Here is a 19,082-nt window from a genome sequence, read left to right as displayed (position 1 = left end):
ACTAATTTTATACACTGTTCATTTGATTTGAAAATGCCAGCGTCTGGGTATCATTAAAGAGCGTTATTGAGGGAGCCACTCTTGGCAAAGCATTTTGCTTAAAATGCCTATTAGTTCTTACGTCCCTAAAGAGTTGTAGACAGGACTGAGAGAGTGCACCTCCATTTACCTAACTCCACTCCTCCGCCTTTGTCTGGAGCAGGTAGCTGCCCTTCTGTTGGGAGGCTATTTCTCCTTGGCCCATAAAGGCGCCAGGAGGCTGTGGGGGCCACATTACTTAAGGAATAGACATAAATAGATTTTGAAAGGTCCACCCCAATGTCCTATGACCAAAGCCTCTTGGAATTTCTTTGATTTCTGCTTGACATAAATTAGAATTACACAGGCGTAAAGAGTCCGCCCAGAAAAGAACGGAGAGGCTGCTGGGGGAGGAGACGCTTCTGTGTGATCCTATTGATTATCCCCCTGCCTTCAGGCCAGGGCCTCAGCGGGGACGGACTGTTATTGATCCGCACTGTGGAAATAATCAAATTAATTCATTTCTCATCAAACGGCCATTGCCAAGACCTTTCTCCTCACCTGTCCCAGTTCCTGAAGTACTTAGCTGAGGAGTGAGATAGGTGATTTTTTAATAAGAAATTCTTTCTTGAGGTCATATGAAATCTTTGTTTTCACACAAGTTCTTCATTTAAATGGGGGGAGGCATTTTGTTTCGTCAAGTCAATGTGAAGCCGTACAGAAAACAAGTAATAGAAACCAGTCAGCTCTTTAAAGCCAGGAATCTGCTTTACAACCTTAAAATACTGAGGGCCAAGTTTTGTGTGCCCAATTTAATGTAAAAATATTCAGGAAAAATGGACCACTGCATTTTTCAGGAAGTAATTATGGTAAGAGAAAGCCTCAACAATCTAAATATTTCTGCGGAGAAAACGGAGTTTTTATCAGCTTATTTAGGAATCATAAGCAGGAAAGCCCTATGGGGAAAATAATATAAGACTCTGTAACTAATATACAGAACTAACTGGGAAAATCAGTTTAAGGGAAAATAATTTGTGGGGCACTGTGTCCAGGACTGTTTTGGTAGCAATTCAGCCATGAAACAAAGTGTGTACCTGCAGGGACTCCCCTCTGCCCTGCAACGCAGGCACAGCTGTTTCCAGATTGCCCATAGCCACAATTTGAGACTGAAAATTTATGCCTTATCAAAGAAAATAAAGTGGAAAAAACAACAAAAAAAAGAAAACGTTCTCGCCTAATAAGGCAGGAGTGGTCTGACTGCATTGGGCCATGCAGTCCTAGGTCATGAGCAATGCAGCCATTACATGAGCAACCCGCAGTGCCAGTGCCTTGTGCGCCAGAGGAAAGGGGAGGTGGAAAACGATGAGGGGGCCGGGGCTCGAAAACCCGAACTTAAGTCCTTCACTCAAAGTATCAGCATCTTGTTTCTTTTGCTGATAAAACAGTCTGTCTCTCCAGGTGATTTTCACATAGGAGCACTTTAAAACACATTTTCACAGCCCTCTCCTGATTATTCCTGGTAATTGGAGCAGAGGTAAACACATCAGCTGAGATGTAGAGTTAGAACACAACCTCATTTTGGCCAAGTGTTCCCATCTCTCTCTTCCACCCCTATTCACCTAAACTGCTATGAGGTGGTAACTGAGAGGTCTTTCCTATGTTTAAATATTAAACCAAGAAAACAGTGGCCCGGCGCTTGATGATAGAGGTTTAATGGGTGAGCACTGGTGATTTAAATCCGACTTTTACCACTTTACTATCTGTGGGACTTTGGACAACTCCACCTCTAAAAGACTCAGTTTTATCGTCTGAAACAGGTGATATTATTTACCCCATAGGACTGTTCGTTACAGGATAGAGATATTGTAATAAAGCACTTAACCCAAAGGCATGTACACTGCAAGTACTTGACAAATGTTAACTACTAGTAACGATTATTATTTCCATTACCTGCTCTGCAGCCATGTGTCTGATATTTAACCATGAAATGAACCACCTGGCTCATAGTGTTCTAGCCATGAATGCATATATTTTATACACTAAGCTCTTACTATGAAAAACTAGGCCCCAGACAATGATTCTAAAAAAATAGAATTCATTTTTTAATAGTTAGGACCAATTTAAATTACAGCCAAACTTACAGGGAAAGAAGAAACCTAGGGACCAGCCGATCTCAGTTCTTCCTTGTGAGCAGAGAGACTGCAGATCTGCCCAATGAGACAGCTGGTCGGAGTTCAGGCTGGGGCCGTTTGGTTTGTTTCTTCAGGAAAGCCGGCATGTGCCTAGAACCTTTTAAGTGCTTATGTTTTGCTCACTTCTCTTTTGGGATTGATGTATAGTAAAATTTTTTTTCTTTTTCTTTTTTAAAAGAGGAAGGAAAGGACCTCTGGTTCCCTAAATGCTGTAGGGCGGATAGACTAGTTTGTTGGAGTTTGCCTGAAGGCACCCTGGAGCCTCAGGGCTTTGCAGTAAATAATCTCCTTAGACCTTTGATTTAACTTAACTAATTATATAAAAGAATTCCGTTGCAGGATCATATTATTTCTCTTATTTAGAAGTAGGGAAGGTAACAGCAATTTTGTAGCAGAGCTCAGATTAGATCCCAGAACTCCTAAGCACCTGACATCACTGAGCAGAAACAAGGATGGCCTGCAGAGACTCGGGGCCCTGGGGGGCTGCTGCCCCCTGCTGCGGAACCAGCCCAGCCTGACCACCCCCCCCCCCCCCTTGCCACGCAAGGCCAGTCACACAGCAGCAGGTCTCCGGGCCTGCTGTGCTGGGCCTCAGGAAAGTTTGGTTTGGCAAGTAGCTTTTCAAAGAGAAAATCTAAACTTCCCCCCAGCCATTTTTATTATATATTTTATTCATTTATTCAAGAAACAACTCTTGAGCTGCTTATTATGTTCCGGTCACTCTGATGGGTGACAAGTCAGGAAAAAAACAGTGAAGGAGATGGAGTTTCTACCCCAAGGACCCGCGACCCCCTGGGGCCTGGGGTGCGGACCAGCAATTGGCAGCTCCAGTGCTGTAAGACTGCAAATTCATTTTCAAAAATGTCACCCAGAATTATCTTTCTTCTGGATATAGAAGCACACTTATGTACCACATCTGCTTTTAGCAATGCTCCTCTGGAGTCCTATTTTTCTGCCACTCTGCTGTTAAATTCCTGAAAAGCACTGACTATGAGTAATTGTCCTTACTTTTCCACTGCTCCTTAAAATCTGTTTCCGTGTCACCACATCCATGCTTCTATGCTTTCCAAGGTCATGGCTTCCATGTTACCAAGTCCAGTGGCCACTCTGTCTACAGCCTACTCCATCTCTTAGCAGCTGCATCCAAATAGTAACCGTTCCCTCCTTCTTGAGAATGCTTTTCTCTTGTCTTCCACGGCGCCATGCTGTCTACATGGCCCTCCTCTCTCCGTGTCCTACAGTGCTTCTGTGTGCCTCCATTTCCTCATCTGTAAAGTGGAAATAAAAATAGCACCTGTCTCATTGGCTATTGAGAGGATTAAGTGAGTTAATATATGTAAAGTTTCTTCCTTGAAGTAAGTGACAAATAGTAACTCTTATTTGTTGTGGTGGTTAATTCTTACCTATTTCATCCCCATCACTCCCCTCATTAGACTAGAAGATTCATGGGTTTCTCCTACATTATATTATATTGCCCGGCCCTACCACAGTGGCCAGTATATTATAGTTGCTAAACAGTTATGTATTAGATGATGGGTGGATGGATAGATGGATGGGAGGATGGACAGATGATGGATGAATGGATTGGATTGTGTTTCCCATCTGCATTCTGTGTAATGCCAAGTTTCTGAGGAGATTCCTTCAAGTTGCTGGGCATAACCAAGTGGCTAAGAGGACACAGTTCCTGGCCTTGCAGCTGTCAACCAGAGCAACGCCACTGTTGTTGCTTTCCTGGTTTGGTTTGTTTATTTACTTATTTATTATTTTGTTTTGCAGAAGTATTTTCCAGATACAAGCAAGTTTGAAAACCATTAGATCCCACTGCTTCTTACTATTTTGATTAGAAAAAGCATCTAGACAGAGAGGAACAAACAAATAAGTGAGAAAGATGACACCTCGGATTTAATACCAGTTTCCTGTAGCTGGGGAGTTCTGAGAGTGGCTAAAGCTCTCCAAGTTCAGAACAGTCACAGAGTTCAGGCATCTGGTGTGTGTTTGGATTCAACATCCTTCAGAGACTGACCCTGAAAATTGAAAGACTCTCTCTCTGAAAACCCAAAATACCACTTGTTGTTGAGGTTTTATCAATGTGCAGATTTACAGATGGGTTTTATGCAGAATAAATTTTTGCTGATAATAAATTTGTTTTAGGAAACAGGTCAAATGCATAAATTTTGCCTGATGTAAACTGCAATTTTAGAAAGAACTGTTGTCATCAGATGTCCACTGGTGGTTACCACTGCCATAGGCTTTATGTAAGAAAAAAACTGAAATCAAGAAAGCCATTAAGCACAAGAGAAAACCTATTTTTCAGTTCTGGAAATTTTCTCCCTCAATTGTGTTTTTCAGCTTAATTTTGTGAGTTTAATTTAGAAATGCCCAGATGTTTTCCATTACTACATTGCACTCACCACTCAGTGACTGCATTAATCACCCACCGGACTAGGGCCCAGGTTTTCTCGAATACAAGATCTTTTGCTGAACCACTTGGACTGGCTACAGATGACTGCCCAGGTGGCTTTCTCTGTCCTGGGGTCCCACACACGTCTGCTTTGGCTTTCATCTACACTACACATGGAAATCTGTTTTTAAAAATGAATAGATTTGCATGATGGGTTAATTCTATGGCTGCGGGTTCACGGCCTCAGAATGGCCTATGCAGTCCTGTGTGTTACAGGAAACTGGGCAGGAAACATCCTTTTTGGTGGAGGATCGCATGGTGACGCAGGGAGTGAAAATGTCACCAATTTTTCTCTCTGACAGTGTGGTTGTTGGACTCCTGTCACATTCATCTCTAATTAGAGGCTTCAGATTGGCAAGCCCCAAGCCCCGATTCTCACTTAACACTGCAGGCGTTTCTGTGGTCCCCATCCTCCCAGGTTCTTTGCTGCTTTCTCACTGTGCTAATTCAAATGAAGAGAAGCAAGGCCAGCATTCACAGGTAACCACCCTTCACAAAAAAGAGACAGCATGAAGCCAGGCCTGTTGCGATATTGACAGAGCATAGCACTTCCAATCATTGCAGATTCTGAAATGGGATGACTGCATTTGACAGAATTGGCTGAATTTACGAGCCTGCCCCTGTCAGGTTCATTGTGTCCTCGTTGTTTGTCTCTGCCTGCGCTTTGGGGTTTTTAAATGAGGTTTTATTTTGTTTTTTTGTTTTGTTTTTGTACCAACCAAGAGTAATATTTCTTACTCTCTATTTAAAAATATATCTTTAAAAGCCTCAGGCTATCAGTATGAGGTCTATGTGTGAAGCATGGTGCATTATGGGTGGCGTGTAATCAGCTGATTTTCATAGCAGGTGGCTTTTAGGCTCCAGTGAGATAATCCATTTTTCTTTTTAACTTATAATAAATACTCATGTATGTCCTCTCCCACCTCATGGGTGCTCCCTTGAAGAAGCACTAGGTCCATGTAAAAAGAAGGTTTGAGGGAGTTTTTCCTTCCCATAGCTGTTGGGAAGGTCAGGTGGCTGCCTCCTTTGGCTGTATACACCCAACGAGAAATCTAAGACCGATACTGAAGAAGAAACCAGTCTGGTTTACCATATTCAAAGAATATACCTTTTGTTTCAGGCAGTGGTGAATATTTGAAAAGAAAATGGGCTAATAAGCTATAAGAGCAATTTTCTCTCTCCAGAACCTCTGCCTCAGAGCTTACTGTGGAGGGCAGCCTGGGAGGTGGTAAGTGGTTGTAACCTTTCAGCAGTCTTAGTTCAGACCTTGTCTTCCTGAGTGCAGAAATCGTCTCCTCTGCACCTTCTAGGAGCTCTTCCATTGGAAGCTTTAGACCCACAGATCTCAACCTGAACTGCACTTGGGGATCTCCTGGGTGCTTCAAAAAATACTGATGCCTACACCCCACTCCTCCAACATTTAGATAGAATTAGTCTGGGTTATGGCCTGGGAATCAGGATTTTTAAAAGATCACCAAGTGAATCAACAGTTGGGCAGAGAACCACTGTATTCTCATTTGCATTCTTAGTTGCAGACACAGTTTAATTCATCTCACATCAGTAAACATGGATCAGACATTTGTTGTATATGATTCACTGTGGGGTTTGTGGAGAAGGCCTGGGTGTGTCCTAAGGAAGGAAGAGGGAAGGAAGGGAATGTGAGGTTGCCTGCAGCAAGGAGCCGCCAGGGCGCCCTAACTCACACCCAGAATCATTTCTGCAGCCCACACCAGGCTAGGGAGGGCCTTTTCCCCTCACTGTGGGCTCTACCTAAGGCCTGTTCATGACTGTCTAGCTGCTACATTATCCCCCTGCAGTCCGCTGGGCAGCTCAGCCTTGCATCTGAAGAGAAAGCCAAGTTGGTGAGGTAAGAAGTTATAAAAGTGGTGCCTAATTTTTGCCCTCCCTGCTCTAACCATAGAGCAACATCAAAAGGATGTGGCATGTGATCCAAACAGGACTTGAGAAGTCCTGCTACAGAGGGAGGGAAATAGAATCATAAAATCTACCCAGGCCTGCAGAGTTCATGTTGTTGGCTGAGTGGTGTCCTGGAAAAATCAATATATTATCTACTCTTTTATTATTTGTCCTTAGTGTCCTGTTTAAAATATTTTAAACTGAACTTAGATGACTTGTCTCATTTCCATAAAATCCGAGCTATTACTAAAATTCCCATTACCCTTATCTTACTCATTTTAATATGTGCCCATCATGGGGCCAGTGGTCACTTGCTGAAAGAGCATTTAGGTCTCACTTGAATATGCCTTGTCTAAGGTGACTTTTGCAGGCACTTGGCGAATGCCAGGTTCTACAATAGCCAGTACAGCTGCCTGGAGAGCCAAAAGTCTCAGGCAGAGAGAGAGAGACTCTGGAGGCGAATTGCCCCAGAGACAACACTCTGCCTCTGGGCTCCCAGGAGTCAGCCTCTGGGGCCGTTAGCAGTGAGTGACATTGCCCAGGGAGTCTGTGAAGAATGACAGACCCATGTGAGGGCCAGAGCTCTGAATTAGGAGGCAGGAGCTGAGTGTGCTATTTGTGACACCTTAACAGACATACGGTGGGCTCCTTACTTTTCCCACCTGTAGACAGGGAGATCCATTTTCTTCACCACCACCACCAGCCTCAGAGAAGTGCTATTGGAAACAACTTATTTCAGTTATCCACCTGAGTGAGTGTGCTTTGTGGGCTGGAGAAACATTGGCTACAAAGCTGACAAAGCAAAGGACAGATTGCTTTCCTCAAGCTTACAGGCGGGTTTCCCTTCTTCCCCAAATAACATGTGTATGGTCAGTGCATGTCCTACACAGGCCAGTGATGCCTCCATGCCCTTCAGGAGTGCACTTGAATGGCATTTCTCTCCAGCCGTCCTGGAGAAGGTCAGATGCCCGCTAAGTTCCACAGCAACCTGTGCTTCCCCCGGAAGGCACTCCCTGGGATTTGCCGTTGCCAGTGTAATGGTTTGTCTCCCCTGTCTTAAGAGGGTGGACCTGTTTTTCATGCTGGCCAGTCTACCTGTGGGACACAGAAAAATGTCTTGATGTGAGAGAGAGAAGAAAGAAAGCATTGCAGTTTATGGCATGGGCGGTAGCCCTGCCAAAAGGCCCCTTGTTCGTCTTGCAGCTTCATCACGTTTCCATCAAGCTTTAAAGTCTCACAGGACCACGGCTCGGTACAGAATGTTCCACAGGCCAAGTGATAACCATTATAATTTATATCCCCCCAGAGCAGCCATTTTGAAGAGATTATAAAGCACTTTAAAATGAGTTTATATGTAAACTACAATCATTTTCCTTGATGGTAGATGGAAAGTGAATGTCAGTGTGAAATCCTGATGCTGTCTGAGCCAGTCTGTCTGTGATTGGGGCACTAACGCTTAGATGCCTGGGGAATAGTAGGTGCTCACTGAATATTTTTCCCTTCTCCTGCTCCATTCTTCCTGGGATGTGAACATACTTTTTATTTTGCTGTATTAGTTATTTGGATGAGAAATTAACAAATTACTTTCAAGCGTTTCACCAAAATACATGATGCTGCAGAGAAGAAGCGTGTCTGATTCATCCCCCACTCCATGGGAGCCCAATGCCAATGAGGACCAAGCTCCTCAGTGAGGGGCCCGGGGCAGGTTTGTTGGGAGAGCTTTTCTTCCCTGGGACTGTGCCGTCCTGTCACAGTGCTATCTACATGCTTCCCCCGGACAACAGATGTCAAGCAGCACTGTGACAGTGAGACCAGCAACAGCGGCAGAGAGCCCCTCAGAGCCCCACTTGCTCCCGGTAGCAGTGAAGGCGTGTGGAATTGCTGAAGCCCAAGAAATCACTGGGTAGGAATAGCAGTGTTTTGAATCAGGAGATCTGTACACGGTTCCTGCTGCATTCCCAGATAAATTGGGACATTACAAGGGACCTTAAATGTCACAAAAGTTCTAAATCTTCTGTGGGGTCCTCTTGGTCCTGCCACCCTGAGCAGGCTGCTGATGCTGCAGTCTATAAAGGATTAAATCTTCTGAACCATGGGAGTTTTTGCAAAGTTTTGGAAGCCAAATCCTGTCCAGTTACCATTCACACGTTTCTCAGTGTTATCCAGCCAGTGTAGCGAGTCACTGATCTACAGAAGGAAGGCTGCCCTCAATTAATCTGAACTATAGCCTAGTCATTTCCTGAGTGCTGCCCGACAGCCACAGGGCCCAGCAAAAATTGCCGACTCACCATCATGAGCTACTTTGGTCTCCTGTGCAAAATTATTGGAAACACCAGGGGAGATATATCTGGAAAGAGGCACCTGGTGATGTCAGATGGAAGGGAGAGTAGCACAAAGAATCACCTTGGGTATAAACTTCAAAGAATTAAAGGAATTTGGAGCCTCTATAATATCAAGACTTTAGAGACTGCTGACTCTATAGATGGAACAGTCTCAGAACAAGGTGAGCTTGTCCTCATAATTTCTGATGCAGTATTATTTAGTGTTTTTATTTACTCAATATGCATTCATTAATCAACTGCTGTATTAATTTAGCCAGCAAATATTTATTGAGTCCTTACTAAGTGCTGGGCATTCTCTAGGTGCTAGCGATTTGGCAGTGACCAGAAACAGCCCAAACTCCTGTCTTACAAGCTTCTATTCTAATGCGGCAAGAACATGCCAGGCCATGTGTGTGAGACTGGGAACAGGGATGGCTACAGTGCACCTGTTGTCAAGGAGCATGGAGGAGGGGAGCAATGCAGTGCACTTTATTGTGGTCGGTGCTGGTATTTGAAATAGCATTCACTTTGTGAGGGGAAACTTTCTTCATTTAAAAAAAAAAGATTATAAGTGTTTTACTGGCATACCTCGGAGATGTTACAATAAAGCAAGTTATAATCTTTTTGCTGGTGGAGGGTCTTGCCTTCAATTTATTTAAAAAAATGCAACATTTGGAAGCTCAATAAAGTGAAGCTCAGTAAAATAAGTTATGCCTGAATTATATCCTTAAGTGTGATTTTAATATACTCACGTCTCAAATATTTCCCCCAATGATAAACATGTCCTGTTTTATAATGAGTCAAAGAGGAAATAAGAGTCAAATAAATGAATTCCTCGGAAAATTCTGTCAGCAATTCTATTTTTTGAACAGTGCATATCACTGTGTGGAGGTAATTCAGGCCTAGGCTTACATTTCTCTGGGACTTTCTGGGGTAAGCATCCATAAAGGTGAAGAAACAATACGATGCTCTAGACAAAGTGGTTAAACTGAATCTTGGAACCTCCAAAGTGCTTTCCTCATCCTTCCATAGTAGCAGCAGTAATGGAATGAAACTATGGTACGATTCACCTTAATTAGCACAGTAATTTGCCTCACATTTCTTAAAAGTGCTATGGATGTTAACTCAAAGTAGATTAAAAAAACAGACAAATTGCTACTACCTTTAAAAGAATTATAATAATTTTGAAAATGTAAATTATGGTTATGCAGTCTTCAGAGAGGAATATAAAATCCAATATTTTTTATATTTAGAGCAATCCCATGGTGCATTTTTTTCCTTCTTTAATCATAATTTCTTAAGTGACACTACTGCATATTTCTTTAGGAAGATAAAAGAGGAGACCCCCAAAAGACCCAGAATTATCTTTTAGAGGGCATCCTTTTGTAGTACAGGCTTCCCCCACTAGATGAGTGTTCTAGGAGCTTATCTGTATCACTGCACCAGCTGGCGTTGTTGTGACAGGCTGGGCTGGGCTTCAGTGAATTTTTCTGAAGACTCTTTCAATGTGTTTGCCCATTTCACGATGGGTGATTTACAAACACACCTACCAACACCGCACTGAATATTCAGCAGTTTTTGGCAAAAAGCCAGCATGACCCCCATGCCACACCCTCCCTATTCACCCAGTGTCACCCCAAGGGACTTTTTTTGGTTTCCCTCGATGAAAAAAAAGAAAAGAAAAGAAAAGAAAAGAAGTTTTCTTTTTTTCCTCAAAAAGAAACACTGTTCGAATGAGGAAGAGGTGAAAGAAAACACAGCAGAAGCACTAAAGGGCATCAAAATCAACGAATTCAAAAACTGTTTTTAGCAGTGAGAAAAAAGTCCCAGTAGGTGCATTGCATCAAACGGAAAGTACTTTGAAGGTGACTGAAGTTTAAACATGTAAGAATAAATACACAATTTTTATAAATAAACTTCAGGGAGGGTTTTGGTCCTGCCTTGTACGTTGCGTTTTTAAAATTGTGTGTGTAATATAGGTGTTGCCACTGATAAGTTATCAGCAAGTGGAAAAGAAATGGAATAACAAAAACCAGGGGTCATGGGGAATTTTTAAATAATTTATCTTTATGTTGCTTTTTTATGTTACACACATTTTATGGTTGTAACAGAAGATAGTTCTTTTCATTCTAGCAAACGGAGTTGCGCCTGACAAAATGTCTGCAAATTTTGTATGTAGGTATAAGGATTTAAAATGGTGTGGGACTTCCTGGTGTCTCACACTAGACTCCTTGTGTAGGGCATGAAAATGCTTGTAGAGTCTGTACAAAACGGTGAACATAATTTGTACTTCTCAGCAAATGAAAATCCCTTTGGTATGAGACTGATGCTCCAGGAGACACTGTGAGTGGAAGGTGGAACTTTCCCTGGTGGAACCGCATGTATTTCCCTGAATAACAACTACCCGGCAAAGCTATAAAATGGGTTATTTACACTTCCCCCTCTGCGTTGTTTTGCAGCATGCACAGAGCACAGTTAGCAAAAAGATTGCTCAGAAGACATTATATCCACAGAGGAATTCTTGTATCGCTTTTCATGCAGCTCTACAAAGCCAAAGTTCTTCTGTCTATTCTTGCCCATAACCTATGAAAGCCAGAGAATTAACAGTCTGTATTCTCAACTATAACTGTATCTTACTTTATACAAGAGAAATAGAATGAATTTTGCTAAATAAAAGGGTACATAAAACACACTGGGAGAGCTGACAAAGTAAGTTAACCCTTCCATGGAAGTATTTGCTAAAATGAACAATTACTCTCTAATTTATATACTTCATAAAACCATGTTTTCATGTAGCAAGTTTGCTTAAGATGAATTGTAGGTATCCCTTCCTGTAAAAGGTATCACATAGAGATACTTTTTATTTTTGAAAATTGGACCTCCGAAATAAATTGCCTGTCAGCCCTGGGTGTAAAACTTGCTACAGGCCCTTGTACAGTTTAGGAAAGATGTACCATCAAAGACAGCCCCACCTTTATGGTGGGTTTTAATGTTTTCTTTTTTCCATTCTTTTTCCGTGTCTTTTCACTTAGTTGTTCCCTGAATGCTCAGTGGCTCTGGAGCGTGTTTACTTCCTTTGCCTTGTAATACAGGTTTTCTGAGCATCCTCTCTGACCAAGTGAGTTCAGCTCTCCAAGTGACATGTGCATCCTTCCGGGTTTTTTGACAGGAGGGAGGAAGGTAACCTACCTGTACCATAGGGAACATCAGGTAAAGAAAAGGGAGGATTTCCAGAAAATATGTTCTGGAGGAAAGTTCTGGAATTTCCTCCAGAGAGGGTTAAGAGAAAATAGATTCTTCTTGTGTATGAAGTACATTTTAAAGGTTACTTCTTGCTCTGTGGTTATTTTATTTTGAACATTATGGCTAATGTTATAAAGATTTATTTCTGAAATGTCTAGAAGTAGAACAATATTGAGCATTACTGTAGAGCATTGGTCATCCTAACATATCATTAATTAACTCATGCACTCAATAATTGTGCCTGCTGCAATAATAAGAGCTGCGATTTGAGGGCCTTTTTAGTCAGTCACAATGTTAGGCATATCATTACAGCTAATCCTTTATAATAGTCCTATGATATATATACTTTTACCCTGTTTTTGTAGTTCAAGAAATCATGTCCTAAAGAAGTAAAGTGACACCAGGATTCAACCCTGTTTCTGGGTGACCCTTACATTCCATATTGGCACAGACAGTTGCCATGTTCCTTCTCAATAAGTGCATAGCTCAGCAGCCCAAATGACAGGCGGAGGCCTTTGTTCAGGTGGAAGAGAGAGGCGAGTAAGGAGATGATGGCAGTGCAATTCAGGAGTGCTTAAGTGAAAGACAAATCTTGCAGGGTGCCAGCCACGGGTACCCAGGGAAGGGGTGCCTACCCCAGCCTCGTGGGGAGGTAGGCTTGCTTAGGGGAGGCTTCCCGGAGGAGGGGATTCTTGAGCTGAGGAGTTCCTCCGGAAATGGTTGGTCTTTACGATTACTAGTATATTAGTGTCTAGCTTTGCCTTGCTCATGGGTTTCTGTTTTTTGAATTGTGGTTGTTGTTTTATCATTCATTCACTAATAACTAGGTCTGGCTCATAGGTACAAAAAGGACCATGGCTTTTAAGGATCTTACATTGGAGCATGAGAAATAGACGTTTAAGAAAAGCAATTATACACTAACTTTGTAAGTGCTATGCAGCAAAAATAGGCAGTGTTGGAAGAGTGAACAACCTGGAAACCTTCCCTCCTTTGGAGAGGGGAGCAGGGATAGGGCAGTGATTAGAATTACCTGGGGAAATGACATTGAACCTAAGAACTCAAGAATGAGTATGGTAAAAACAAAAAAAAAGTGAAGGGGAATATACTCAATAATATTGTGATAACTTTGCATGGTAACAGATGGTTACTAGATTTCTGATCATGCCATAAAATATATAAATGTTGAGTCACTATGCTCCATACCTGAAAGTAATATTATATCGTGTGCCAAAATTAGTAATTTTTTTAAAAGAATGAGTAGACAGTAGGCATGAGAAGGTGGTCTTTAGGGGGAAGTATATTAAGAAGTGTCCCAGTGTATTAAAAAGAGAACAACAGGTGCAAAGGCTATGAGGCCAGACAAAACTTGGACAGCTTGATGATCTGAAATTAAGTCAGGTGACTGGACAGTACAAAAACATGCTGGAGAGGTAGGGCTAGATGATGCATGCCCTTCTAAATGTACTCTTAGAAGCTGCCTCACCTAAGGCAAGACTTAGAAGATAAATTTAAATTAAAAAACTGAGGCCCTGGCTGGTGTGGCTCAGTGGATTGATTGCAGGCCTGCGAACCACACTATCAGGGTTCGATTCCCAGTCAGGGCACATGCCTGGGTTGCAGGCCAGTTCCCAGCAGGGGACTCACAAGAGGCAACCATACATTGATGATTCTCTCCTTCTCTCCTTCCTTTCCTCTCTAAAGATAAATAAATAAAATCTTTAAAAAAATAAAATAAAAAAGTAAGAAAATATATTGCTTAAAAATCCACTTAAGACCATCAGTTCAGATTCTCAGCTCTAATGTGTATATCAGTTTTTTCTTTTTTATTCAAAATTACATCCTATCTATTTCACAAAAAGAATTAACTGCATGTCTTGTTTGAATTCAGAATAAAAGTTGATTTACATAAAATCAAGTCTTGACTAGAGAGAGATTCTGACAAAGAATAAGTATCATCAACCCAATGTTGAAACATCAATTCTCAAATTAAAAAAAAAGATTATATGTAACACGGTTTTCCCAGTCACTCAGAAAACACCACATTATTTCAGAATAGTGCAGAGGACTGAATGTCATGGTCGTCATACTTCTAAGCTGGCTTTCAAAAGCAAACAGCATGGATTTCACGTTGTTTTAGGTTTTTCCTGGCGGTCCTGATCTTTTCCAATAATGGACAGCGTGGAGAGGGAGCACAAAAATGCGGACCACAGCACCTACGTTCAGACCGGCTTATGTAGGATAAATGAAATATTGATGTCTTTGAAAATGCCCAAGTGTTCAGTAAAGATTTTAAATAAAGCTACCTAAAAGTTGTGGTTCTTAGGTTAATCATTTATTTATCTAAAGGATGAAGGAAGCGGTCTGCTTCTGTGATATGAACTGCAATCAGCTTAAAAATAATTGACAAATTAATCCCTTCACAGCACAGCAATTGTAAAGGTGTTAGTTTTAATTAGGCCTGTCTGATGGCCTTGTCTAATCAAGAATCAAGGTGGTGTCTTTGCTGGTTAAGGTCTAGTGGGGCCATCCCTGACCCGCCAGCCATGTATGTTTTAATTATCGATTCCTCACATTTCAGCCCTTCTCACAAAGGGACTTGAAGTTTGCAATACCTTAACATTTAAAGGGAAGAAAAATAAACATTTTCCCCAGCACTTCCATCTAGGACCTTGTGTAACCTGCCCACCCATCTACAGTTTTGCCCTGAAAAGCCTGCCCAATTGACGACAAAGTCAATGCATATTCAAATACTCCTTACAGCAGCCTTACCTCCCGAGCAGTAGATTTTCAGTGGACATTGATTTTGGATCTCAGCAAGTCTTAGTCATTTATGCTTCTAGAAAACACATTGGATTTCTTGATATGCTAAAGTCCATAAGGGTGAACGCAGTTCACCCTGGAAACCAGAACGGTCAGACAAAAGGAGCGTGGATCTTCTCCCCAAGCACTCCTCCCACTGCTGGGAAGGAATGAGGGCAGGCCTCCTCCCGCCACTGTAAGCTGGCAGTGAGCATGGGCAGCGGTGGTCTTGGTGGTCCACGTGCATGACGGTGGCTCTTCTTTGGTTACAGGTCAACGAAGTGACAGTGGAGCAGCTGGTGCAGCAGTACCCTCACATCACCTTCAGCACCGTCCTCCAGGACTGCAAGAGGACCCTGGAGAGAGCCTACCAGATGGGCTGGACCCCCAACATGTCTGCCGCCTCCTCCTAACACTCCTGCCCAAGCTCCACTCCGGTCGATTGTTCCTTGGGCAGGGCAGAGAGGAGTTGTTGATTCGGGGTCTGTGATCTCTTGGGCAGGTTTTAACTGTCGCCTGTCTGCGTGTGTACCCAAGTGTGTATATTTGTGTCTCGTTTGCATACTGCATAGCATTAGTGCAATTGCTGTTTATTCCCAGGTGAGCTGGTATTTTTCTTAAAAGTTAAAGATTTTAAAAGGCACAAACCTTTCCTTTTTTAAGTTCAAAGGCTTATTTCTCAAAAAAAAAGTTCCTACCATGGAATCAAAATACCGAGTCTATTATTTTGAGCTTCTCATTCCTGCCACTTGGTGATGTCCCAAAATGAAGGCAGCTGCTTTCTTTTATGATGAGATAGACCTGTGTGCTTCTGCTGATGACAACCAGAACATACGTGATGTTACGCTAGTTAGAAGTCTGGACACCAGAAATTTTCAGATTTTCAAGCACATGCGCACACACAGGTCCTCCACTCTCTTATATCCATGCACATGTGAATGCACACGCTCACCAGGGCAGTTTCTTTCTAGATTGTTTTCTGACGCAGGGGCCTTCCTCCAGGCCCCTGAGCGAGCATGCCATCCACTGCGGCTCTGCCTAACCCACTGTTCCCATAGGTGGCCCACCTGCTGTCTGGTAGGTGACCTAGGGACTAGAGAGGATAAAGCCTTTTGTGACATTTTTATATGGAGGCAGCAACCCCCTGGCCAGCTCACAAAAGTTAATTATTCATTTACGGATGTGTTCTGTTGAATAGTTTAGTTGAGTTTTATTTTAACATTGTGTTAGCTTTTACTTCATGGATAGTAATTGATCTGGATATATTTTAATGATATTTGGAGTTAATCTTACCATTGTCCACATTAAAGCCACCAATGTAATTAATAGTGTGAAGTTATTTTTTAAAAAATCTACAGATCATTTAATTATTTTTGTTAATTTGGGTAATTATGAAATTATATTTCTGAGATTTGGGAGTAGTCACATTAATAGAACATTGAGCGAGATATAAGTAGACAATCTTTTCTTTTGCTTTGGGCTTTAGAACATGTTTTTTGGTTATATGCATGTTCTTTTTTGAATAGTTCTTATGCTACTGCAAAGAGCTATCGCTGGTTAATGTGTGAGTTAAGAAAAATTATAAAATTCTTTTATTAAGATCATTTAAACTTGTCAGAAATAAGCATTTCTTTGTTTAAAGATTGAGTTAAAATATCAGTTAAAATATCTATCAGTAAATGAATATACGTTTTGATTTCACACATCTTTAGAATTAATTCATGGTAGGGACTCAGGCTCGAATAACCTCTCCTGTGTCTAGATTTATAATCAAGACAGCAGGGAGCCTTTTTACACTCAAGGGTGATTCTCTCTCCCAGGAGAGCCAGATGCAGAACCCTGACTTGTGCGTTTGCTATTTATTCTTCCCCAGTGTGGACATGGCTGTATGTTGGTCTTTAACAGGTATACTACGGTTTGAGTTTCACTTTCTGTAAGTCCTAATATTGTAAAATGAGACTAGCTGTAAGGAACAAAAAAATAGCTTTGCATTCAAATGCCCTTCACTTATTTATAATGACTCCAAAAATGTAAACAGCTGTTTCTTTTGATTATGTCAACATGTTTCTGATGTGGCTTTTTTCTCTTTTAATCCAAATCAGTTAGGAAAATCTAGTCAGTACCCACCAAGGGTATTTTTTCCGTCACTAAATGGATTGCTAATTTAATTTGAAGGGAATAAAGTTTGTGTAAGGAAAAACAGCTGTTTACTGTTAATAAACTGTGGTTCTTCTTATACATCAAACTGTATTGTTTTCATTTCCCCTCCACTGAAAAATATCTTAAATCATAATATTTTAACTGGTTTTTAATCCAATACTAATTTATAAGGTGGTATGTATAGTAATAGTAGCTTAAGTGAATAAGCAAAAGTTTAGTTTTTATATATGTCACACTATATTTTAAATAGTTAAAGATAAAGAAGGGAGAGCCATCGATGATGTAGATGGTGTCATTTCATTTCAAAGTTGTCATAATCTTTGGAGTGTTACAGTCTGGTTGTCGGACGGCTTCAGAAGTGTATAACTGATTTTTTAAAATGTTGCCTTGTTTGAATCTATAGTACAGCACTATGAACATGCTTTCGCTTGGGTTGGGAGGGCGGGGCGGGGGGGAACTGCACTTATTCTTTAAAATGTTGGCTAATCCAGAAAGCCTGATGCAGCATAGCCTGGAAAACTGCTTTGGTGTATTTGTAGAAATCTGTGGAAATATCACATCCAGCCTCAAAGCATTCATCTCAAAAAAAAAAAAAAACCCAACCAGAAAAAGCATTACCTTGAGTGATCCTGTGATGGTTGTTAAATGTGTTCTCATTAGATGCTTTGAAATGAGGCTTAAAATGATTTTTCTGGGCAATGTAGAGTTTCTTTCTTCCTTCTTTTTTTTTCAGCTTAGAATGTCATAAATGTATGTGAACACATTTAATGCAGGGCTTTTTATCCTCTCCAAAATGTCAACAGTATTTTCAGAATAAAGACTATGAAATATATTGCTGTAGTAGAAAATTCTGGTCCCTTGTCTTAAATGTCTTTTTGAGTGGATAAAGGAAATTTAACTGGTTTGTAGTTTCTATATTTCTGTGAATCTTTTGACCTTGCAGTGGGTTGCAATAAAAGAGAAACAAAACACTGTGTCTTTTGTTTTATGTCAGAGACAGTAAATGGTCTCCTTACTGCCGGCTGGGTGTGAGGCGGGCAGTGGTCTCTGTCCGTGAGTGTGTTTCCCTGCAGACGTCAGATAGGTTTGACTAACAGAGTAATAAACAAGACTGAGTTTTGGAGGTGCTCATTTGGCTACCGATTACTGAGATAAGATTCAAAATCAAGGGTTTAAACAAGTGGTTTGTTTAAAATCCCATCCCCTAAAATCTCACTCATTTAGCCTTTTTTTTTTTAATTTTCAAAAGTAACATTTATTGAGTAAAAAAATGTGCTAGGCCCTGGACATTTAAAGATCTCATTCTCAGGTTGCCCATAGCCTAGCAAGGGGACATTCTTAAAAACTAGCAATAGCAATGGAGTTCAACAGTTATTATAATAGCCACAGTTAAAGGGAGCGCACAGAGGACAGAACAGCGGTTTTGGGAAAGAAGAACTTCACAGAGAAGTTTAAAAAAAGATGTATTCCTTTTTAGAGAGAAGGGAAGGGGAGGGAAGGGAGAGAACTATCCATCAGTTGCCTCCCACATGCCCCCAACCAGAGACATGGCCTGCAACCCAGGCATGTGCCCCAACTGGGAATTGAACCAGCGACCTTTCAGTTTGCAGGCCGGCACTCTCTCCACTAAGCTGTACCAGTCAGGGCCCCAGGAGGAGCTTTTACTTAAATTAAATGTATTGGGGTAAGATTAGTTAATAACATCATTGTAAATTTCATGTGTACAGTTCTATAATACATTATGTGTGTATTGCATTGTATACTTGCCACCTGAAGTCTGGTCTCTTCCCGTCACCCTCCTCACCCCCCGCCCTTGCCCTGTGGTAACCACCATACTGTTGTCTGTGTCTGAGAGTTTGTTGTCTTTGTTGCTTTCTGTTTTATATCCCACGTGTGTGGGCTTTGTCCGTTTCCATCAGACTTATTTCATTTAGCATGATACTCTCAGGATCCATATGTGTTGTCACAGAT

At 41.5% G+C, this 19,082-nt stretch overlaps 1 protein-coding gene across 1 annotated transcript in view; it reads left to right on the top strand.

Moving 5' to 3' along the window:
• The window catches only part of FBXL17 (F-box and leucine rich repeat protein 17), a 480,048-nt gene extending 461,968 nt beyond the window's left edge, over positions 1–18,080 (top strand). Inside the window, exon 9 of the mRNA XM_037031996.1 lies at positions 15,224–18,080. Coding sequence (XP_036887891.1) covers positions 15,224–15,364 — 141 coding nt within the window. The 3' untranslated portion in view covers positions 15,365–18,080. The remainder of the gene's footprint in view (positions 1–15,223) is intronic.
• The last annotated feature ends 1,002 nt before the right edge of the window (positions 18,081–19,082 follow it).

This window comes from Sturnira hondurensis, unplaced genomic scaffold (genome assembly GCF_014824575.4).
Source record: "Sturnira hondurensis isolate 20B ecotype Veracruz unplaced genomic scaffold, ASM1482457v3 Scaffold0021354, whole genome shotgun sequence".
Taxonomy (NCBI): Eukaryota; Metazoa; Chordata; class Mammalia; order Chiroptera; family Phyllostomidae; genus Sturnira; species Sturnira hondurensis.
The sequence above is the reverse complement of the archived record's forward strand: the minus strand, read 5'-3'. Positions and strand labels throughout refer to the sequence as shown.